The 23,010-nt window shown below is 55.0% G+C and overlaps 1 protein-coding gene across 1 annotated transcript in view; it reads right to left on the bottom strand.

Annotated features, from left to right (window-relative positions):
- Window positions 1-1,147: 1,147 nt before the first annotated feature.
- Window positions 1,148-23,010, bottom strand: part of RNF213 (ring finger protein 213) — an 82,500-nt gene continuing 60,637 nt past the window's right edge. Inside the window, exons 42-67 of the mRNA XM_036009083.1 lie at window positions 22,638-22,758; window positions 22,092-22,192; window positions 21,798-21,980; window positions 20,909-21,078; window positions 20,711-20,810; window positions 17,665-17,776; window positions 16,913-17,120; window positions 16,518-16,708; window positions 15,612-15,734; window positions 14,814-14,924; window positions 14,158-14,397; window positions 13,794-13,875; window positions 13,166-13,200; window positions 12,177-12,271; window positions 10,973-11,132; window positions 10,315-10,495; window positions 9,761-9,852; window positions 8,973-9,224; window positions 7,756-7,888; window positions 7,378-7,461; window positions 6,802-6,982; window positions 6,170-6,449; window positions 5,442-5,636; window positions 4,986-5,075; window positions 4,723-4,901; window positions 1,148-3,025 (exon numbers count right to left, since the gene is read on the bottom strand). Of these exons, the coding sequence (XP_035864976.1) occupies window positions 2,872-3,025; window positions 4,723-4,901; window positions 4,986-5,075; window positions 5,442-5,636; window positions 6,170-6,449; window positions 6,802-6,982; window positions 7,378-7,461; window positions 7,756-7,888; window positions 8,973-9,224; window positions 9,761-9,852; window positions 10,315-10,495; window positions 10,973-11,132; window positions 12,177-12,271; window positions 13,166-13,200; window positions 13,794-13,875; window positions 14,158-14,397; window positions 14,814-14,924; window positions 15,612-15,734; window positions 16,518-16,708; window positions 16,913-17,120; window positions 17,665-17,776; window positions 20,711-20,810; window positions 20,909-21,078; window positions 21,798-21,980; window positions 22,092-22,192; window positions 22,638-22,758 (3,853 nt within the window). The 3' untranslated portion in view covers window positions 1,148-2,871. The remainder of the gene's footprint in view (window positions 3,026-4,722; window positions 4,902-4,985; window positions 5,076-5,441; window positions 5,637-6,169; window positions 6,450-6,801; window positions 6,983-7,377; window positions 7,462-7,755; window positions 7,889-8,972; window positions 9,225-9,760; window positions 9,853-10,314; window positions 10,496-10,972; window positions 11,133-12,176; window positions 12,272-13,165; window positions 13,201-13,793; window positions 13,876-14,157; window positions 14,398-14,813; window positions 14,925-15,611; window positions 15,735-16,517; window positions 16,709-16,912; window positions 17,121-17,664; window positions 17,777-20,710; window positions 20,811-20,908; window positions 21,079-21,797; window positions 21,981-22,091; window positions 22,193-22,637; window positions 22,759-23,010) is intronic.

Here is a 23,010-nt window from a genome sequence, read left to right as displayed (position 1 = left end):
GGAGCGGGAGTCGCGAGCGGAGGACAGGGCCGTCCTTGTGCTCGAGGCCTCGGGGTGTCCCCGCAGCTCCCGGGTCACACGCGGTGGGGGCGCGGCCGCGTCCTCGCCCCGCAGGTCTCCCCGCGCGTTGGTCCCGGGTGAGAATCGCCCGAGCAGGGCGATGGCTGAGCTAGCTCCCGGGGCGGGGGGCGGGGAGGCTAGAAACCGCTCGGGACTGTCGCTTAACAGGGGAGGAAATCCTAGGGTGCAGGAAACAAGGTAAGTTCTTGAAAAGCTGTTTTAAACTTGTTATTGTTTTTTTCTTCTTCACAGAAACACCGGTCTGTTGTCGCTGGGTCACCCTGTGCGCGCCCTGATGGGGACTGAAGCTACGGCTTCGGCGTATTGGGACAGAGCCCCAACCAGCTGAGCTGCGGCCGGGGCGACCAGGTAAGGCCTTACAGAGACAGCGATCGGCGGTGAAGACGCACCGGTAAGTCCCCACCAGCCCGAGACCGTCTGCCTGGTTGAAAGCAGAAAGACTGTGCAGCTGGGAGATGCCAGGCCAATGCAGAAGGACAGGGACAGGACCAGTGAGCAGGAGGGGGAGGACTGGGGCAGGCACAAGCAGGGGACGAAACAGGACAGGGCTGGCAGCACGGCCCGACTTCCTGGGTGAGGGGCTGGAGTTCCAGGCAGCAGGCTGCTCCCCGGGAGGAGCCTCCTCTTCTTGGAAGAGAAAGATTCAGCCTCTCCCTGAAGTGCTGTCCTGCCACTCTCCCAGGAGAGGGCAGCCGGAAGCTCGAGTTTACCTGTCCCATTCCTCATTTCCTTCTCCTGGGAAACTCCCCCCACCCCCAACGCCAGCTGGCTGGGAGGCTGCTCTCCCCCAGGCAGGGGGTGCAGGACACCCCTCTGAGGTGGAGGCCACTGTGTTAGGGGAACAGCATTAAATTCTGTGGCTCCTCAGCTCTGCGGTCATTTTGTCCAGACGAAACGTTCACCCTCACGTTCTGAACCAGAGCGTACATTTTCCGTCTGGAACCTCCCACTTGACTGACGCCTCTACACCAACATTTCCACCCGTGAGCTAAGCTGTTCCCCAAAGCCAGCCGAGGGCTGACTGCCATAAACAGATGCTGTGTCCCCCGAAGAGAAGGGTCCTTTAGCAGCAAAACTCAAGTTTATTAAACAGGTATAACAAATATAAAGATTTGCGTTTGTCTCTGCCAGGCAAGTATAGTTTTATACAAACAAGATAATGGTAGATAGTGAGAGTTAAGGCGCTGAAGGCATAGCATATAAAACAAAACATTGTAATTTAAAAACCTTCATAAAAGTGGGGAGAAAACCCCCATTCCTCCTTCACCCCCAAAAGGGTCTTCTGTTCAGGCGTGGCCCAGTGAGGAACCGGAGTGGCCCCTGATGGCCTGGCTGGCGCCATCCCAACGCTGAGGTATCAAAGGAGTTCCAAGTGCAAGTTGAGGAGTTGAACAAACCACCCCCTGCCCCTGATTAAACGGCAGTTGAGGATGCAGATGTCGGGGGTGGGGTGTGTGCCTTCACGTAGTCTGGAAAGACCGAACAGTCAGATTAGATAAAGCAGGTGGATTCTGTATTAGGTGAACGAGCGGGGGCCTGGACCTTTGGCTTCCCCTCACCACGCAGACAGGATGTGCAACAGTGATGCGGGGCAGGGCTGTCTGCGCTCCCGCCCAGTACTGAGGGTGTGCACGGGGTTCTTGGTGCGCACTGGCTGTCTGTGTGGCTCTCATCACCCATGGACCCGATTTCAGGCTGAAGGAGTCATTAACTCACTGAGAATGCACATGAAGGACCTTTGCCTGGCTGTGAACAGTTGTTTCTCGCTGGCCGTGAGTGCTGAGCCCCGAGGAGCAGGCATGAGTCCAGAGACTCGCTGCATCCATGCGGTTGTGGAGAAGAGATACGACACTGCCATGGCACGGCGGGCAAGAGGTCAGGGCCAGCCAGGCGTTCCCCTGTTCCTTTCCCAGAGACCTGAGTGGCTGTGTGTTCTCTCCGAGTGTGTTTTTACATCCTGGCTGAGACCTGGAGCAGCACCAGATACTCACACGCTCGGGGACACCGGGGTCACATGGGGGTCGTGTTTATTCATCACAGTGCCAGCCAGACACTTGCCCCAGAATGTCAGGGCTGTGCCTTTCACCCAAGTCTGCACCGACAAATTTCCGTTTAGAATTTTGAAATACTAGAATGGGGAGGGAATGTGACCATCAATCTGGTTCCTTCATTTGATAATGAGAAACTAAGACTAAAAGCGTCCAGAATTCTTAGCCCAGTGCTCTGACCCTTGAAATGTGGCAGTGGCTTGTCATGGGGCCTGGTGAGGTCTGGTCGGTTTGGCTTCAGGACTTGTCACTCACGGGGTGCCCTGGCTCATGAGAGGACACAGAACCTGGCACTTGTTTGTGTCCCTGGATACCTAGAAACATTTGTAGAAACATTTGTTTAAAGGACAGAAGAAAGAGGAAAGCCAGGTTCCCCTCTCAGAGTGCAGAACACGTTAGAAAATAAAAAAGGCAAAAAGTGATAACCCGTGTTCCCTCTGACCGTGCAGTAGTCTGAGGAGGAAGGGGCCTAGTGGCAGGGATGTTTCAGCAAAGAGGCCCGGATTCCTGAGACGGGTGTTCCTACACACTCCCCCGGGGGATATGAGGAGCACGGTTTACTTGGGGGTCACACTACTCAGGGACAGGAATTCATCCCCTGGTGAGACAGTGTGGGCGTGCATACGCGTTCCTGAGATAGCAGTCACAGAGATGCCAGGCCGTGGGGGTGCCCAGCACTGGATGTGGAGCGGGGAGCCCTTTCTCCCCCAGCCTCACGCGGAGACAGTCCGAGGAAGCAATTCTATCTCATCTGTCGACCCCGTTTCAGCTCCACCGCCATTTTCCACACGGACACACAGTTGGAGAGCAGTATCTCTTCTGGGAACTGAGCTTCCATTTCAGGCAGAGTGTCACAGTCTTTAGTTTCCATGTAACTTACTAGAGTGTCCCTCAGGCTGAAAAACCAAGGAACAGGAGATGGCATTTTGAATAGTCTGCAAGACAACCTACGGACACCCATCTGCCGTCACCCTTCCAAGCCATCCATAGGACCCAATGCTCCTGAGACCAGGGGTACTGAGGGTGAGCTCCAGGATCTGCATGACCCAAAGAGAGGGCAGGGACTGGCATCCTGGCTACAAGGTGCTGGGACACCTGCCACTGCCCGTGTGCGGCGCACGCACTGCAGGGTGCAGCTGGCCTTGCTGAGGGCCCGCAGAACATTCTGCGCACTCCAGTGACGAGATCTGCTGCCTAGAAACAATGCCTGCCGCTCCAGAGCAAAAGCTTCTCCGTTTCCTAGGAACAAATGTCGTAAGTTCTCTAGGAATCGGCTTTTTTCCCCAGAGCAAAAGTCCAGGGTAGTAAAGACTTGTGGAAAACAACAACAAAAAACAAAGACAGCCCTGGCTGGTGTAGCTCAGTGGACTGAGTGCCAGCCTGTGACCGAAAGGTCACTCACTGGTATGATTCGCAGTTGGGGTGCATGCCTGGGTTGTGGGCCAGGTCCCCAGTTGGTGTGTGAGAGGCAACCACACACTGATGTTTCTCTCCCTCTCTTTCTGCCTCCCTTCCCTTCTCTCTAGAAGTAAACAAAAATCTTATAAAAACCCTGAATATATAAATGTAGACAGGTATAAGCCACATAGCCTAATGGAGGACAACAGTGACTGCGTGGTATGGTGAGAACTGGTGGTTGACTTGTATCTAGAAAACCAGCAGTGCGAAACCCCTGCCTCATACCACACCCGATCGTGAATTGGCTAACTAAACAAATGTGCCATGCTAAACTCCAGAAGCACAGGAAGAGATGTGGACTACTTCATAACTTACATCTGTGTTCCTACAGAGGCTTTATGGAAAAAATCATCAGGTTTGGCTTTGTGAAATTCAGTACCAAGGTAGAGCATTTTTAACATAACAGATAAAAGGTTAATCTTAATCTTTTAAGATTAAGGAAAGCAGTCACCCCCTAAAAAAACACACACAAAAACAAACAAACAAAAAAACCCAAAGGTTATCAAGAGGTAATCAGAGAAGATACACAAATGGCTGATAAATAGAAAATTACCTTCAGCCTCACTAGTGAATAGGAAAATCTGAGTGAAAACAAGATACCACTTTTTGGTCATTAGATTGGCAGGAGTGTAAAAGACCGATAACTGTCCAGGGTTGTGCGTCTCACACTATACAATGGTGAAGATTTTTCTATGAAATTTAAAATGAACACCCCTTTGACTTAGTATGTGCACTTGTTATAATAAGAATGTGACTCTGGCCCTGGCTGGTGTGGCTCTGTGGATTGAGTGTCGGCTTGTGAACCAAAGGGTTGATGGTTCGATTCCCAGTCAGGGCACATGCCTGGGTTGCAGGCCATTCCTTGGTAGGGGGCGTGTGAGAGGCAACCACACATTGATGTTTCTCTCCCTCTCTTTCTTCCTTCCTTCCCTTCTCTAAAAATAATAAAATCTTTTTTAAAAAATGTGACTTTGTAATTATGTAAAGTTTCAATAGAGACTGAAGCTCCCAGAGCCAGTCCTCGGGTGCCCAGTCAGCGGCAACAGTGGAAACTGAGCTCCAAGCAGGAAGACAGAAGCTGTGCTCAGCCTGGAGGATCACAGAAGCACTGGCCCAGCAGGCTTACAGGCCTTACCTCCAGTTGGGGTTGAAATCCTGCTTGGTTTGGGGGTTCTTCAGCTTCAAGACCATCAATTCATGGAGCTCCAAGAGAAAGGTGTCCAGGCCTCCCTGGTTCAGGAATGTGTGCAGGAGCTTAGCACCTTCTGGGCTGAGCTCAACTCTGTAGTCAGCACTGATCTCCCCAAATGGCTCCTGCAGTGAAGGAAGAGCAGGTGAAGGGGGCCCCGGAAGTGAGCGCGGCCAGGAGCCAGGTGGAGAGCAGGAGGCAGGACTTACTTTCCTGAGGCGGAGCTGCTGCTCGGACTTATGAGCAGAGAGGAGCTGCCAGAGGGCGATGACGTGCCTCAGCTGACACCTGTGTAGGGCCTGAGGGAGGAAGTGGGCTCCTTAGGAGACGGGCAGCTGAGTGCTCTGCACTCGGGGTGCTGCATTCCTGCCCTGAGCTCATCCCATCTCCCTCAGCACAAAGGCCACCCTGTTCCAGCACTGTCAACTGCTTCTCCTGCCATCAACATCTCAGGGCCCAAGCATCAATCCGCGTGCAGGTGGCTCATGTCCTTAGTCACACTTGGGGCACCCTACATCTAGTCTTCTGAGTGCACCTCTGACTTTACCTCCAGGGCCTGTTCTGTCTCCAGGCAGACTGGCCAGGGCAGGGGCTGTCTGGACTGATGCTCTTTGGGATGGCGTGGCACCTCATTGGAAGCGAGGGCATGAGAGTGAGAGGCCCACCTTTAGAACCTGCTCCGTCTGATCGCTTATTCGCAGCTTATCCTGGATGTACACGATCAAGTCCATGTTTGGGTCTTCACCGGCTGTGCTCAGAAACCCCAAAGTGACTTCTATGACAGAGAGAGCTTCACAGGCGTCACTGTGGGACTGCAGCTGCCCGCTGATGGCGCTGAGGGACGCATTGGGGAGGGGGACCTAAGAAGTCAGAAGCAGGACGGGTCCGTGGGTGACTGTGCCTCACGACCATCGTCATCACTGAGGCCACAAGCCAGGACCAGCTCTCTGACATACCGTGCTTCCTAAGTGTCAGTGGTATTCCAGCTGTTTTACAGACATGGATAGCAACTCACTGAATCCTCAGAGCAACTGTGAGGATGTGCCATGGATAGCACACGCACATGTACATACAAACATTCAATACATGTAACACCGAGGCCATACACAGAAATCAGGAATAAAGGAGCTCCCAGGTCCTGTGGCCTGTGGCCGCACATGTGGCTGTGATGCCAGTACTGTACCAGGAAGCCAATGCCTCGACATTGCACTCTGTCACACTCAGCAAGAAGACTTGGGGCTCACTGTCCTGCTCTCCCTCTGGAAGGAGCAGTGGGCTCCGGGAACGGAAAGTCTTGGGCGCTTGAGGCAAACCCCTGGCATGTGAGCAGCCCATGCTAGCAGAGCCTCCACTGAGCTGGCGCACCTGTGAGGGCAGGCCTGCATGTGCTTACCTGGGGCACCTTGGTCCTGATGCTGGTGAAGAGGTGCTCATAGTTCCAGTCACGTCTGCACACCAGTGTGGGGAGTCCCCGGAGGGTCAGCCTGGGCTTGCCCTGGAGGAAGCGGCTGGTGAGCTGGCGCTGGATCTTCTCCAGGTCAAACTCCTGCAGGCTTTCGCCACCCTGCTCCACTTGGTACTGGCAGTTGGAGAGGATGAGTGGAGTCAGGTCACGCTCCACCTCGTAACTGATGACATGCAGGTCAGTGACCTCAGAGACATCGACGGAGTAGCTGAGGGTGTAAAGACAGCGCTCAGGATCGGGTCAAGGGCACAGCCAGCACTGCTTGACATGAGCCAGGTCCCACTTGCCGTGATAAACAAACCTCTGAATGGCCATAAATTTAGACCTACCAGTTGAAACTCATTTATTGATCCAAAATTTTTGATCAACAGAACAAGTTACCCTAGGGATGATAGGAATCTAAGCAGAGGAAATGACGCTCAGCTCTGCGGACACCCATGAGCAGGGCTGGAGGGGCGCTGGCCAGGGCTGCTGACGAGTGGCCGGTGGGCCCTGGTCCCATGGCCTCAGAAGTGACTCCCTGGGCTGGAGGATGCCACCCCTGCGGGCTGTGCACTCACTCGTTTTCTTCCTCGGAGAGCTTTGCCACCGTGTAGACCATTTCATTGTGCAGGCTAATCAGGTAGCTGACTAAGGCGGTGGAGCAGAGGCCCAGGCCCTGGCGGCGGGGCAGAACGACCTCGAGCTTGGAGCCTAGGTCCAGGTCGGCGCTGCAGTAGTCCTTTGGTAGCTTGATTTCACCTTAAATGACAGGGTCTCTCTCAGGTAAAGGTGGCCGCTCTGTGCTGTTTCTTACCCAGCAGCAAGGCCAGGGCGCCCACGGTGGGAGGAGCAGTGCAGGTGTCTCAACCCAGCAGAGCTGGGCCCAGGGATACTCTAAGGCCCTGCCTCCAGCCTTCACATGTGCCGCCCAGCTCTAAAGGGTCCCCACTTGTTTTGTTTCCCATGGATAGATCCCAGAACTGAGGGTATATTTTTCTGGCTGTGTCATTTCACTGTCCCAAACGCTCCACCCAAAGACAGATTCAGAATTAAAGGCATGTAGCACGGTGCTAGGTGACAACAGGGACTGAGGACAGGGCTGTGAGGTCGGGTCCCCCTGCAGGGTTTTGTGTTAAAGGGGACAAGCCACTCACCATTGGTCTCCAGGGACCTCCTCAGCTTGTTCCACATGGACAGAAACAATGAGAACCTGCTGCGGAGCAGCCGCTTCAGCCCGTCTGTCAGACACAGGTCCCGCTGGTCAAGGTCAGATCAGCATAGCCACGCACCCACCAGCCAGAGCCAGTGTGGCCCTGGCTTGTGCCCACCAGTGCCACCCAGACACCATGACAGCGCCACTGCTAAGTTTGAGGGGCCACAGCAAGGCTGCAGCAAAGCTTGTGCTGTGTGCTGGGGTCTCGGGGCACCTGTGACTTCATGCTCAAAGCGCACCCCCCACCCCCCCAAGCAGGAGTGCTCCCTGAGCCACCAAACACAGGTTGTCCCGATCTGCAGTGACCACAGAATCCCACCTGAACTGTGACTTGCAATAAAGTCACAGATGGGCAGGTACTGGGCTTCCGAAGCATTCTGGAACCATTTCACGAGATCCCTCTGCAGGGCCAAGATCTCGGGCAAGAACTTCACCAGTCTCAGCTCTCCTTCCTGGGGAGGGAAGACCATGCAGTGAACTGTGGAGTTTGCTGAGAATGTGTCACTGGGGGGAGAGACAGCAGGGCTGGCACTGGGCGTGGATGTGCACTTCCATCTGGTTTGTGTGGTGTTTTATCTGTGATTCTTGGAAATGGGGACAAGGCTGTCCGAGGTGTTCAACCAGTATCTGCCAATGGCTTGCCCTGGCTTAGCACCCTCTGTCCTCCGGGACGGTGGAGTGAACGGAGGCAGGCCCTGCTTTCACAGGCCTGCCCACCCCACACATCTGCCTGAAGTGATGACAGCAATGTGCCTCTGGGCCCAGGGGCTGGCCAGGCGTGGAGAGGTGGCCGAGAGCAGAGGATCCAGCATCCAGGCCATGGTGCCTGCATCCCCCTGGGTGTCAGTCCGGGGCCCTGGCCCCGGATGTCTCCCACAGGGACAGAGCACAGTCCTAGCATGGAGCTTCCGGCTGTGCTGCATGTATGTGACTGAGCAGTAGGAACCCAACTGCAAACACTCGTCCGTGGAGGAAAATGACTGGGAAGTCTACTGCAGAAAGGCAAAAGTTCAAGGGGACTGAATCGAGGAAGCGTGTGTTTCTGGCTCTGACTGAGATGACCCTCTGGCCCCTCCCTCCCGCTTGTTCAGGAACGTGGGGACTGGGTTTGATTTCCGTTAGGCGTTCTGGGTTGAAGGCTTTCACTGAGCAGACATGCATGGATGACTAGCTGCTCCAGGCACCGGGGCACGAAGGGGACAGATGCGGCTGGGAGAGACTTTCACCCTGCTCTTGCTGAGTGATGGGTAGAGACTCCCCGGCCTTCCCAACTCAGGCCATATACACCTGTGACTCAGGCTCTACACTACCTGGACTCAACGGTCTTCTGTATGTATCTGCATGGTGGTGTTCTGTATGAGGGTGTCTGCCCTGTCCCTGCCCTCTGCAGCAGTGTGTCAGACCTCCCGCCCTTGGCACGTCTGTTCCACCCTTCCTGTGTCAGAAGTCCAGCTCTTAGGAAAGACGAGACCAGCTCAGAGCCGGTGCCCCTGGTCAACGGGAAATCAGTCCGGTGGTCTCAGCAAGGCGCCTTACCTTCTGCAGGAACTTCCAGAGGACAGGCACGGTTTCTTTGCCATTTTTTTGCTCCACGAGATTCTGGAGATACTCCATGGTGACCCTCGTCCTACAGCTCCACATCCTGGAGCTGTGAACCACGCTGTTCCGAGGCAGGTGGGGCAGGAAGGACACTGGGTCGCCGAATACGAGTTTGGCCACTGGGTTGGAGCTGATGCGCTCGTCACAGCGGAGGAGAGTGTTCACTGTCAGGAGAGCTTTATCCAGGTGCTGGGCGAGGAGATAACACAGGGCACTGGGCGTGAGGCACAGACGGGCCCACCTGCTGACCTGCCCCCGGGGTGGGGCCAGGCATCCGACCTCGCTTCAGCACCGGGGTTCACCTTGATCATTGTCCGCATGCCCCTGGTTGGTAGGGTTATGTGTCCCCAGAAAGAATGAGACTCGGGCCTACATTATGTTCCCACCCTTTTCCTTCCTGATGGGCTTTGTTACTCTTGGGAGCGGCCATACCTGACCGGGAGGGGGGGCAATGAGCTGCGGTGGTCGGCACCGTTCTGGGGGCTCTGTGTGTGGTAGCTATTTCCCTACCCCCGCTCTCACAGCCTGCTGACAAATGAAGTAGAGAGGACACAAGGTCCAGCACTTCTCACTCCCAGGAACTCCGTGCTGAGTGGCCGGAGGCCCCAGGATGACCACAGAAGGGTGGTGACCTGGGCTGAAGGCTTCCACATCCTTCCTGGGCAGGTGGGCTGGGTACCCAGGGGCTGTGAGGATACAGGTGGCTAATGTCCCTCCTTGCTCACCTTGAGTTCAGGTACAATGAGAGTCTCCACACACTTTTCCCAGGAGTTTCTCTGTTCTTTGGTTGACAAGACCTCATCAAAAAGTAAAGACCCTACAAAGAAAACCGTGTGGGCTCCCCAAGGAACAAACCCCGCAGCAGTCCATGTGTTGTGAACATGAAATAATTGTTCAACAGAACCAATGTTCCCCCCAGGGGGTGGCTGGATCAGATGGAATCTTCTCCGAAGTAACCTATGCATTTAGAACCGGCCACTGCTGCCACCCACCTCCCGCTCCTTGTGAAGACACCATGGGCTCTGACTCTGGAAACTGCAAAGCCTCCACGCACACTCGACCCCTTTGTGCCAACCACTGACCTGACCGAGGCTGGTCTTCACCCAGCAGGGAGCATGGTGAGGCAGGGCGGGCCTGCCCCTCCACCATCAGGGACACCACTTCCTGTGTCTCCACCCTCCCCACGGGTCATTGTAGTGCTTGCCACCCTCATCTCCCTGGGACCCACATCCTCTGCAGGTGTGCCCACCGCCCAAGCACCCCTCACCCTAGCTCTCACCCTGCCCGGGCAGGTGGCACTGCTCTGAGAGGAGGCTGCACAGGACGAGGTGGACCACACCCGTCGTGTCATCGGCGCTCCTGCCCAGCGTCTTTGTCAGCTGCTCCATGTCCCTGTGGATGTGCTGCTCCAGAAACTCTCTCGGATCCTCCACTGGAGGGCGGATAATGTCCCTTATAGCCTGTGGGACCTAGAGACAGCACATCAGACATGGCCTAGGCTGGGGAGGGGACAGGGCGGCATTTGGTGGGATCTGGGGGGAGCTACAGCAGGGCCTCTGGTGTGGCTGGAGGCAGCTAGGATGCCTCAGAGCTGGGCCTGCCTGCTGCCTGGCGCAGGACTTGTGGGGAGCTGTGCTCATCCTTCCCCGAGCCTCAGCCTAGATGCCTGCTGCACCAACCTCTCCGCTCCCAGGGGGAGCCGGAGCTGGTCACTCAAGGGGACTGGATCTGGACTGGTGAGCTCGTGCACGAAATAGCAGAGGCCCAGTGGGGAGGAGTGTGTGCAGACTCTACACTTCCTTGTGGATCACGTAACACAAACACATTCAAAACCCACTGGTGCGACGAGGACTTCGGGGATGGGAGGACTTCCTGCAACCATGGCAGCAGCTGAGGGCTGCGGAGCAGCAGGCAGCATGGGCCACGTGCCACGGTACCTGCGGGCTGTGAGTCGCTCCCAGAAGTAGAGCCAGGTGAGTAAGGAGCCGGGCGAGAAGAAAGACCACTGGGGACAGCTCCCGGTCCGAAACCACCACCTTGTCCTCAGAGGGTGGGCTTCCCAGCACGTGGCCAGTCTGAGTTCTGTCTGGGATGTCTCTGGAAAGAGCAAGAGAGGACACAGTGACAGCTGAAGGTCATGTCTCCTCAGCTCTCCAGGCACGTGTCTGATCCTTGGGGCCTGGACACTGGGTTCACGTTTTAGGAGAAGGTAATGTTTGAAAGCACTTATTTCTGTTTAGCCCACGCTACTTTCCTAAGTCTCTTTCTTTCTAGAACCACCTTCCTGGCTGACTAAAAGCCCACAGCCTTCTCAGTGGAAAGTGGCTGAACGAGGTGGCACATGGTGCCGTCCCTGGGCTTTGTGGGTGGACGGACGTCCAGACCCACTTCCTCCACTGACTTCACTGTGGGGACAGGAGGAGGCTAAGGACAGCCAGAGTCTGGGACAGTTGGCATGGACATGTGGACATGTGCACCTTGGTTTCATTTCCCCAAATCAAAGACTCAGATCCCAGGTCTGGCAAAGGGTGTCCAGATGGCAGGTGCAATGTGACTGACATGACCTGTTGCAAAAATGCTGGCGATTCTGGGACATTTGGATAAGGTGTGGAGATAACACAATTTTAACATGCGGCTGCACAGGAAAGACGATCACCATGGAGAGGAGCCCACTGCCTGCCTTTGGGCAGCATTTGCCACCAGCCTTGCTTGGTGAGCGGGTGTGGGGGGGGGGTCAGGAGACCAGAGTCTGGCTGGACCTGAGTGGTCAGAAAGACTGACCACATCTCCTTCACTTTCTCAAGAAGAGGCGACTCAGAGAGGCGGCATCTGCTCAGAGGCAAACACCCAGTGTTTGGCTTTGCAGACTTTGGTGACCCTGTGCATTAGGTCATCTGCTTAGCAGGGGACTCGCCCCAGGCAGGCAACGTGGAAGACACTGGCACTAACAAGTGTTCATATGTCACCTGCTCTGTGTTTAGGAGCCCAAGTGGCCAAGGACAGATCCAGCCCCTCCTGGGGTGTGGCTACAGGAACCGTGGCCTTCAGTGGACACCACAGTAAGCACCAGTGCATGAACTGGAACTGAGAAAGCCCACCCTCAGGGCTGGGCCAGTGCAAAGGAGACACTGTCTCACGTACCCAGCAACAGTGAATCCTGGCTGCGGTGTGTGATTCGTCCCTCCAATGGGCGCCTGGCAGTCGATGCATACGCTCTGCTCCATGGGCATACCGCACTAGGACACAGGCAGATGGCCGTCAGCCTGTGGCACGCTGCTGGCGCACCAATGGGCAGATGCACCAGGAGAGCTCACTTGTGCCTCCATATTTGGGGGTGGTTGGGGAGGGTATAGCGCGCGTGTTCCATGCAAATTATATGGAATGTGGGTAAATTTGGACTTATTTTTCAAAAAGGAGAGACGATTTAAGTTTTCTCCCCAAACAGAATCTATCTGTGTGGCAGCCCTCCTTCACTGGTGTGGCCTGTCCCCAGTCCCCTGGTGGCCACAGCCCCAGTGTTACTTCCTGACACCAGGAGTGCCACATTCCCTCAGCACCATGAAGATTTCCTATTTCAAAGCACGTGCTCCCCACTTCCAAAGGCTCCTTCTGCACTCCTGGGGGGCGGGGGGCGACTGTGACTCAGTTGGGAACTGGCCACACCCACATCAGGTCCCCAGCCCGAAGACCTCCAGACCTGGGCGAAGTCTGGGGACAGCATGTGCCAAGCACATTTCATGGACAAGGAGGCAGTGAACTCAGAATGAAGTGCACATGTCAGGTTCTCCCTGCACACGTCTCATTTACTTTATTAAATAACATTCATCAGCTCAAGACCCTGCGGCTAAGCAGGTACGTACAGAGGATGCTAGGAAGGGCCTTGGCCAGATGCTACAGGACTCAGGGCGGAGGGACACACAGGTCATTTCCCACAAAGTGCCGAGACTGAGAGCCTGGTGGGCACCTTAGACTTTATTTAGATGTTCAGTTGCAACACCTTGACCAATCCTCGAAAGAGTGTGTTCTTTTTTAAGGTCAAGAGCCTCATTATCCTCCTCCTCCACAACCCCCAGCCCTGAAGGGGCACACGTTCTGAGCCCCCAAACCCTGCCCCAAATAACCAGACTCACCTCTCCTACAGCGCAGTGGTGACCATTAGGACATGCTGTTGGAAGACAACAGAGCATACATTGGCTGACACCTTCGGCTCAAAGGGACAGCTACTCTCTCCTCCCTGCCCCCAGCACATGAGACAGAGGGTGGTGTCCGGAACATGTGTGGGAACCCGTCTCTGAGTTGCACTCTACGAAGCAGAGGGGAAGTGGAGCCCAGGCCCAGGCCCAGGCCAGGGCTGCGTGAGAGCAGGGTGCAGAGTGCCTTACACACTTCCGTCCTCTGTGACTGCACTGTTTGCCGTGAGCACGTTCTATAGCAGCTTTTGAAACCAGTTTACAAGGATTATTTACTCAGGCACCAGCAGAATTCTCATCAAGTCAGGGGAGTACTGTTCTGTGTTCTAGTTTTATTTTTCTAGAAACCCTGTCTTTAGGACAAGCACTGGGCTGTGCTGTGACTGAGCCTCTGATGTGCTTCCTGGTCCCCTTCTCTCTAGATGGCAACTGCCCAGGGATGCCGGGGCTGGACCATCTGCATGCTGGCACCCACCATGGGGCCCCGCTTTCAGCCGGCAGCTCACATGGCATCAGGAAGCCTGTCAAAGCTCAGAGGACTGTGATTCTCTCAGTCAGCAACACTTACTATACCAGCGGACGCCTTCCAGGCCCTTCCAGCGTCTGGCTTGAGCCTGCAAATCCTCAGGCATCGTTGGAAGAAACGCCCTCTGAAAAACCGAAACAGCAGAGCTCACTTTAGATAAGGAGGCAGGAGGTCTAGAGCCACTACGAGACCTTCTGACTTCCCTGCTTCTTGACCTCCAAAGCAGTCTGTGAAGAGGACATGACAGCTCTCTGCATGACGACAGGCGCAGGAAGATCCTCACCGTTAGTGTGGGCTTGGACCAGGGGAGGCAGAGGAGAGAGGGACCCACCGAAACACACAGGTTCCACAGTTTTCCCGCACAGACTGGGTGACAGCCCACCACAAGGCCGCTGTGCAATCTTACCACCATGGTTGCTGGGGAGAAGGCCAAGTTCTTTAGGGGTTTCAAGACTCTGTGTTGTCCGCAGAGGAGGAGGATGGCAGCATGAACAGCCATTTCTGTCACTGCTCCCTCAAGGTCGCCGCCACGGGGACGAGCCCTCAGCAGTGGCAGCTCATTGGTCACAAGGGACATTGCGAAATGCCTCATGTCCGGGGAGAGGCTCTGGCTTTGTTTAATGAATTCCTTCAGGGCCTCGAGTTGCTGACAAGAAAACACATGTCCATGGTAAACCATGTAAAGGAGATCCTGGGAATGCAGAGGGTTGCTCTGACATCAGTCACATGTCTCGGTACCAAACACCCAGCCACCGTCCGGAAAATGGGGCTGTGTCAACGCCCTCTGCGGAGGTCCCTGGAGAAGACAAGCTTCACACACAGACTCAGCAGCACAGGCCCAAGCTGACCCACAGATACTCTATTTTGGTGAAAAACATCTTTCGTTCTTTGATGTTAGTTTTATCTATAATTCCCAAAGCTTTGGGTAAATCAGGAAGTAGTTCCTCCTAATGAGAGCACCTAAAACCCCCACCCTGATGAAAAAATAGGGGTATAAATTGAGTGTATGACTTTTCTTCTATTCAGAAAGTGTCCCCTGAATGCCGAAGTGCAGACACTCACCTCGGGTGTGGGGTGCAGGCTGGCGTTACGGGATCTGTATAGACTGGCGACCTCCCGGAACAGCGCCAGCAACAGGTAGGCCGCCTGGTGCATCTGGGAGCTTCTGCAGGCCTGAGAAGAGGACACCAAGGGAGGCTGTGTTGTGCGGACAGCTCTGTCCAGGCAGAGGTGTGTCATGTGGCCCCTATACCATGGCAGGGGGTGGGCACCTCCCCAAGGCACTGGACACCTGGATCCTGCACTTCAAGGACAGTCTTCTGGCAATGGCTCCAAAACAGCAGGTTCGAAGGAGATTCTGTTACAGTGGGGCACCTGTGTCCGAAGTCTCATGACAGAGGAACACAGACCACCATCTGTTCTCTCTGACGGTGTGTCTGCCCTAGAAACTCGTCCTGAGCACGGGTCCGCCTTCCTTGGGTCCCAGCACCATGGGTGCCAGGTAACTCAGAAGGAGGCATGGCCAGAACACTTGAAAGATTGGATTCTAACCTTTCTTAACGCAAGCACACATAGGACCGTGGGTGTGCATCAGTGCAGAGACAAGTGCCACTGGCAGTGCCAGCATGTGTTCCATAAGTAGGGTCTCAGGACGTGCTGACACTGAGCACCTCGGTGGGTCAGTGAGCCTGAGCAGCTCTGTCCACCCAACTTCACAGCTGTTGCTCTCCTCGCTTGGCCAGGTGTGTCCCTGGAGGCTGTGGACCCACGATTGCCCACGTGGCCACCCCCGTCTGGGGCACCTTCTGCGGTGTCAGTGGACATGACCACAGGAGGTACCTTCTATGGAACCTGTCCTACCTGCAGAGCCATCTTGATGTCCAGCAGCTTGCACTCCAGCACGGCTTTGCCCACAGCATCACGGACAGCCTTGTACTCCTGCCCATGCACCAGGAAGTGATCCATGTGGCCCGGATGGTCTCTCTGCAACCCCACGAACACAGGGTCATTCATGATGGGGACAGCGCAGGACGCCTAGCAAAGCACCATCTGCCCAGGTCGGGGAGCAGGTCATGATTAGAGGTCCAAAGGCGCAGACCTGGGGTTCTGGGGTGGGCCCCAGCAGGACAGTGCAGGGCTGCATGGGACACTCCTCCCCACAGCCAGCTAGGTGGCTGGAGCCTGTGCGGGGGAGGCGACGCTAACCCAGCAGCCCTGCCTGTCTCCACTCAGAGCGGTGCCAGAGGCCAGGCAGCTTCACCACATCAATCTCAGCTCCAACAGGAGTGAAAAAGGCCACAGTGTGTAGTACCATTTCTATAACCCAGGACAGTAAGAACCAGCTCTTTTCTGAACACGCAGTAAGGACTACCAGGAGGCCCTGAGGCCAAATGACCGAGGTTCTCCCATCTTCAGTCTGACCCTGCCTGTCCCCAACAGCCAAGGACAGAAAGGCCTCGCCCTGCAGTCAAGCCACTTCTGCGTGGCTGAAAGCAAAGCCACAGGATGGTTGCTCTCCCCTCATCCAGCTGTATTAGGAGTGACGCCAACAAAACTTCGCTGGGAGGGGACAGAGCGGAGGCCACATGCACTCACACACGGCCTCCCTACGGCAGCTGTCAAAGGGCGCTACCAACTGCACCTAGGCCCAGAGACAAGGGCCCAGGGCAGTGGCAGGCCTTCCCCTGAGCAGGAGGCAGCCAGGGGGCTCAGAACCCGGTGCCCAGAGCGGCGGCAGCACCCGGGGCTACCAGGATTGGCCCTCACCTGCTGCGCAATGACTTCCTGGGGAAACACCCACTGGGCTGGGTGGCCGGGCCGGGAGAGACTCTGCACAGACTCCATCCCCAGCAGGCTCGTCAGCTTCCTCACCAGGTACACCCGGTACCAGTCGTTCCTGGCCTGCGTGCAGAAGCGCTCCACCTGCTGTAGGTACTTCTTCCTCTCCTCAGCCATCACTACAGAGTTCAAGGGGAAAGCAGTCAGTCCCAGGACCAAGTGGACTGTCATTGACTGTCTCAGATGTGAGGCTAGTAAAACAGGTATGCAGAGTAAGACACTGATAGAGAAGGAGGGGCCTGTGTGCCAGCCCCCGAGCCCCTAAGTTTCTAAACAACAGGGCTTAGAGCCAAGGTGAAGATAGTTGCAGAGGAAGGACTTGCCTGAGCCTTTCCGCAGCGCAGCGAGGATGTCGGCGGCCCTGTCGAGGCAGAGGCGGACCCTGGCCACCTCCTGCAGGCCCTCGACCGAGGCCTTGGAGGCAGGCTCCCGGGGCCCTCGCAGGAGCACCTGGAGGAACTGCACATCCTCCTGCAGGGACCTTCCGTCATCGCTCCCAGAGAAGGCGCTGTCCTTCTCGTACATCGAGTCCTAGACAGCCAGATGGAGAAAGGAGAAAGAGGTGGTTCTTGCTCGTGTGCAGCCCCGATCCCCCAAACTCTCCAATGTGACCGTGGAGAGTAAGGAGAGGACCGGACATGTGGTAGGTGGGGTGTAAGTTTTTTTGAATCATGGAAAACTATTACTCCTTTTTACTTTAGGGGCAAGAAAGAGGGACAAAGACAAACTCAGAGGAAAAAGTTGAGCGTAACCTGACTTTTTTCATATGCATTTTAAGATTTTTGGAGGTGATGAAACACACAAAGACAGGGAGGCTGAGCGGCATCACAGCCCCGCACCGGGAACTAAGCACCGCTCACTGCGGTGCAGGGTTCTTCCAGGTGGCTCTCCCTCAGGCGCACCAGTGCCAGTGCAAACCATTGCTGAGGGCAGGAGCATTGGGTCTGAAACCCTTTTTACCCTGCACAGAATGCAGCATCTGTTAACTTGACCAACTTAAGTGGTATTCTGTGACTTCTCAGAAGAACCCATCCCTGGCAGGGGGACAGGGGAGCGCTGGGTGGGGAGCATGCACCTCCAGACAGCTGCTGAAGAGCACGTACAGCTCCGTCTTGTCTTCGGCCACAAAGGCTTTCTTCTCTAACAGGGTCAAGTAGTCCTGGATATAACCCTTCACCTCCTGGAAGCTACCGAGAGAGAAATGGTAAACCCGGTCATCTCGGGTCCAGAAATTCATTTGCCCCCAAAAGTAGCTACCTACTGATCTCTCTCAATCTCCCCATGTAAATGTATACACATGTACATGGATAGAGCATACCATGTGGTTTTAACAAAAATATTTTAGTGCACTAATGTAGGAATATAAAATGCCTTGTTTTAGACCAGCGCTTCTTAAATGTCTTGGTTTCAGGACTCCTTCGCAGTCTTACAAACTACTGAGAATACCAAAGAGCTTTGGTTTGCGTGGGTTATACCTAGCAATGTACTTTTAAAGATTTTATTTATTTAGTTTTAGAGAGGGGGGAAGGTAAGGAGAAAGACAGGGAGAGAAACATCAATGAGTGGTTGCCTCTCGCACGCCCCCCCACTTGGAACCTGGCCCACAACCCAGGCATGTGCTCTGACTGGGAATCAAACCAGAGACCCTTCGGTTTGCAGGTCGGAGCTCAATCCACTGAGCCACATCAGCCAGGGGGGGCTATGTCTATCGATAATGACGGCATTAGAAAGGATCAACTCACTTAAAATAACAATGAGCCCATTACATGTTAAAATAAATATCATTTAAAAATAAACTATTTTTCAAGAAAAAAATGAATTTGTAAGAAGAGTGTCTTTGTTTTTCCTGCCTCACATGGTGGCCCAGTCAGTTGGACCCCCCCAGCCCGCCTGCTGCCTGTTGGCTGTGCTGACATGACGGTAGCTGAAAACCTGCTCATAAGAGTCCCACAGTCTGCTCTGCACGAACTAGAAGCGGAGCTTTTTCTGACACACACACACGACTTCGTGACGTGAGCCCTGGCCATCCGGAAAATAGCAGTGCACTGAGCTACGCAGACCTTGCCGACATCGACACCTTTTTATTTTAAAATATATATTTTAAAACCTGATGTTCTTAATAGTGCCAGCCATACCAAAAGGTCTTCAAGTTATCAGAAAGCTGACAGGCTCACAGTAGAGGATCTGAGTTTGCAAAATTTCAATTTTTGCATAAGAGCTGAAATTTTCTCATGAGCAACAAATGCCACAGTTGTCTCCCCTGATGGGACAGGCGCCTTTCGCTTATCTGCAAGGGGAGGAAATCCCAGGACTGTGGAGGGGCCATGCCGGCACCCCTGGCCAGCACAGGTGGGTGTCCTCCATCAGCACGGCGGGTCCGGGCGCGGGTCCCCTCCGGATAACTCACTTCGATGGAATGTCCAAGTCATATCCTCAAGGGCCACGATTCAGTCAGATTGATAAATTTAACAGCTTCATCAAGGACTTTCTTCTGGGAAGCTTCGGTCCTTAAACCAGCACGTGCTTGGGATGAAGAAGAGAGTGGCTCCCCGGACAGTGTCCTTAGTGCTGAGGTGCCAGCAGTGACCCAACGGGTGGAAAACGGCCAATCCTTTTAGTGCTATTTGAAAAGCAGTGGGGGGCCTTCTTAGGTCCCCCATGAGTCCTGACGCCCACAATTTGAGAACTGCAGTAGCCGATCAGCACGAGCACCCAGGTGATACTGCTCTGGATGTGTGTCATCATCTGATGCTGTCCACACTTAGTGGCCTGAGACGTGGCCAGAAGGTGTGACTAGTCTCCTTCAAGTATCCAGGCTAGGAGCATCTCGGGGTGAGGTTGGGTGGGAGGGGCTTAGGGGGTGGGGCCGTGCTCAGCAGGTGGGCCTGTGGACCTCGTCACCTGGGGCTGCCAGGAGAACTGATGCCCATGTTCCCACAACAAACTCCCAGTTCAGCCAGACTGATTCTCCATACACACAAACCATGCAGAAGCAAAGGGATAACGGAGCCAGAGTGTTGCTTCCGGACAACACAGATTCAGGAAGCGGGTCTTCCATCTCTGGATTTTCATCTTGCGATCGGTGCCACGATGTTCAGGCTCTGAACTCCTCAGGACGGAGCATTCACTCTGTGAACAGGCGGTTCCTACCCCCGTGGATATGGTTACACTGCACGTCAGCACACGGGTGTCAGTGATCGCACTCCATCTCTCTGAGCAAAGAAACTCGTGCGAATGCACATCTCACACCCTTTTGGTTAACAAACATTACCTGGCACCAAAAGAGGTCCTTCCCATCTCTCAAGTCAACTCTTTACCTATGTACCTTAAGAGCATAGGAAGATGCCAGTTCTGTACTAAAATGCACTTTGAAAGCTTCATCTTTGGAAATCCTGCGGGAATCCTGCTTCTCTTCAACGATGAGTAAGAGGAAAGTGACGTGTCCATAGAGAGGGACGCCACAGGTCCACGTGATGAGTACAAATCGAATCTCTATGTTCTGTGTCTGCTTTTGGACATTCACATCAGAAATGCTTGTTTCTGTTAGAACCTGTCTTGCAGCCCCTTGATTTGGCCAACACCTCAAAGGGGACTGTTGATCAGAAGACAGGTACGTGTGCCAAGAACCCCCTGAGAGAGCCTTCTGAATATACATCACTTTCTGAGAAATTTCTAGAAGATCATCAATTGACACCATATGGGCTTCTCTATCCATTTATGGACTCATTGTAGAAGTTTAGAAGCTGAAAAGATTATAGGACACTTAGGACAGTGATGGTGAGAAGGAGTCCCATTCACCTTCCAAGGCACCACACACCTAGGCAGCTTCAAATCAGGGTCAGACACAGACCCCTGACTCAGGGGTCCCCTCCCAAGCCCCGTCACTGGGCCCCCTTCCTAGCCATATGCTTTTGTTCATCCCTAACCACAGGTCAGTCTGTGCTGAACCCATCTGCCTGTGTGTGAGAATGGCCACACACCCCCCCCACCCCGGGACAGACACATAAGGAAGATGGCCTGACCCCAGAGAGGCCTTCCCCACGGGGAACCAACGGCCCCACCCACAGGGAGTTGGGGGCAGCAGAGAGAGCCGAGCAGGCAGGCGAGGCCAGCACACTGACCTGTACTTCAGGAGCAGCTTCAGGACCACGGAGCGGATGACAGGCGTCTTGTCCACAACGTCATTGAACGGAGACAGAGATTTTGTGTGTTCACGGCGTCCTTAAACCAGAAGGAGAAAGGTGGGCCCACAGTTCACAGCAGACAGACAGAAGCAAGAGGAGACTGGGTTTTTAGCTCTACAGGAAGAAGCAACGTACTCTGGGGTACGCCTCTTAGCAGCTTCTTTTCCACGAAGAGCAGCGACAGTAGCATCTCTACCACGTCCTTGTCTGGGGGACAGTTGTCCTTGAAGCACACAGTGGATACCAGGTCCACGAAGAAGCTGGTGCACATGTGTCGGAAGCGGGCGTGCTTCTCAATGGCGGCCCTTGGGAGTGGGCAGAAACCACGTGAAAATGCTTGGTGGCCGGCTTCCGGGCCCCCTCCCCACACAGTGCTCTGGGATGCAACAGCATTTTGGTTTTTTAAAGAAAAAGATGCAAGGATCTCCTTATGTCGACCAGAGCTGGTCTGGAAACCACCAGGCCGTGCAGACTCAGCTCTCTATGAACACCTTAAACATTTGGAACAGCTGGCCCCCCTCCTGACACCCTAGGAAGGTGTCAAAGAGCCCCCGTGGGCCCGCCTCATGCTTCCCTCTTAGGAGCCTCGGGGCAGAGGGGGCAGAAAACCAGTCCTTCTGAGCAGGCTGAGGCCAGCTAAGCCCACAGGGCTCTTGCCAACTTCAATGACTGGCCCCGAAAAGCACATTGCCAGCCCAGAGTGGGCTCATCCGCCGTCCTAGAGCATGAATGGCAGTGATAGGCCGAGAAGATACACCCCTTCGTTCCTTGGGCCTCTCATGACGGCTTCACATCAGTCACGGCTTTCAGGTTTTTTCCCTCCAACTTTGCTGCTCCCAAAACCACCCACAGGTATGTCATGGGGACATGACAATTCTGAGACGCTAGGTGTTTATGAAGGTGAGTTCCCTCCCATGGGACAGTCCCTGCAGGCAGGATCTCCGAGGTTAATAGAGTTTTATTTCTGAATATAGGACTAGCAAAAGAGGAAGAAAAGGCCTCCTTAAGATAGAAGGTGTTTCACCTCGTCTCCTGGGAAACCTCTGGAGAGAAGCCTTCTGGCAAGTCAGTCAGACAGAGTGGGCAGCTCATCTGCCCAAGGGTGAGGCAGGATCTGACACAGCCCAGGCAGAACACGTGGTCACAGGGCAGGTGGACAGGGTCCTGCGCATCTCCCAGGCAGACGGGGCACGCCTGGACCCTAAACCTAGGATGCAAGGACGCCGGTAAGTGCTAGAGCAGGGGAGCTGGCTGGGAGGCACTAGAACTACTAAGGCTCAGGCTTCTCTCTCTTCTGGCCCCACACCAGGGAGCTCACCGGATTAAGGTTTGGCTGGCCTGGTCCTTACATTCCCAGAGAGTCTTCATCACGGCACTGAATGGCCGGATGGTCTTGATGTCAGAGTTCCCTTGCAGACGCTGGAGTGGAAGGAAAGGCAGTGACCAGGAATAACGTTAGCGGCGAGGAAGCCAAGGAGGTTCAGCCAGCCAGGTGAGTCAGAAACCCCAGCGCTAAATACATAGCCCCCCACCACCCACTGCCAGCCAGCCACCTGGTGCCGTCGGGACTGCTGGCCTGTCTGCAGGGTAGGGCCCTGTGTGTGCACATCCAGCAGCTCTCTCACTCTGGACCCTGTTTGTTTTGTAATAGTGAGTAGTTCCGGTCAAAGGCTACGCTCTGACTCCACACTCAGGACAGCGCACGGGACTGAACAGTGGCCGTGGGAGAGCCAGCGGCCTACGAGAGGAAACCGCCTCCCATCGCACTTTCAGACCAAACAGCCGGAGCTGAAGGAGTGCGCCAGCCCGCAGGTGGGGACTGGGAGAGGCGGAGCCCTGTGTGCAGGATGAGCGGAGCACGCACCTTGTCCAGGGTGAACGCGGACTCGGTCACCAGCTCACGCAGCTCCGGCAGGTGGCTCCTGGTCCCCAGGAGAACGTGCTCCACGAAGAGCGCAACGGAGAAAATGCGATTCCAGTAGGTTCTGTCAAGAGTACCCCCCTGCTTAGCTGGCTGCAGGGCCTGAGCCAGCACAAGGGGCCCTGGGGTGGGAGCATGCACCACAGATTGGGGGCAGGCAGAGGGAGCCCCGTGGGAGTCCCGTGCTGTGCCCGTCTCCTGCTCCAACTCTGAGTGGGTGTGACCCGGTCCGCATGCTCCGGACTTGGCCTCTGCCTGGGAGTCCTGCCATGCCTGTGAGGCCAGCACAGGACGAAACCACCAGGATGACCGCCCG

The sequence above is a fragment of the Phyllostomus discolor genome, chromosome 8, assembly GCF_004126475.2.
Source record: "Phyllostomus discolor isolate MPI-MPIP mPhyDis1 chromosome 8, mPhyDis1.pri.v3, whole genome shotgun sequence".
In the NCBI taxonomy this organism is placed as follows: domain Eukaryota; kingdom Metazoa; phylum Chordata; class Mammalia; order Chiroptera; family Phyllostomidae; genus Phyllostomus; species Phyllostomus discolor.
This window is presented reverse-complemented; position numbering and strand designations above follow the sequence as displayed.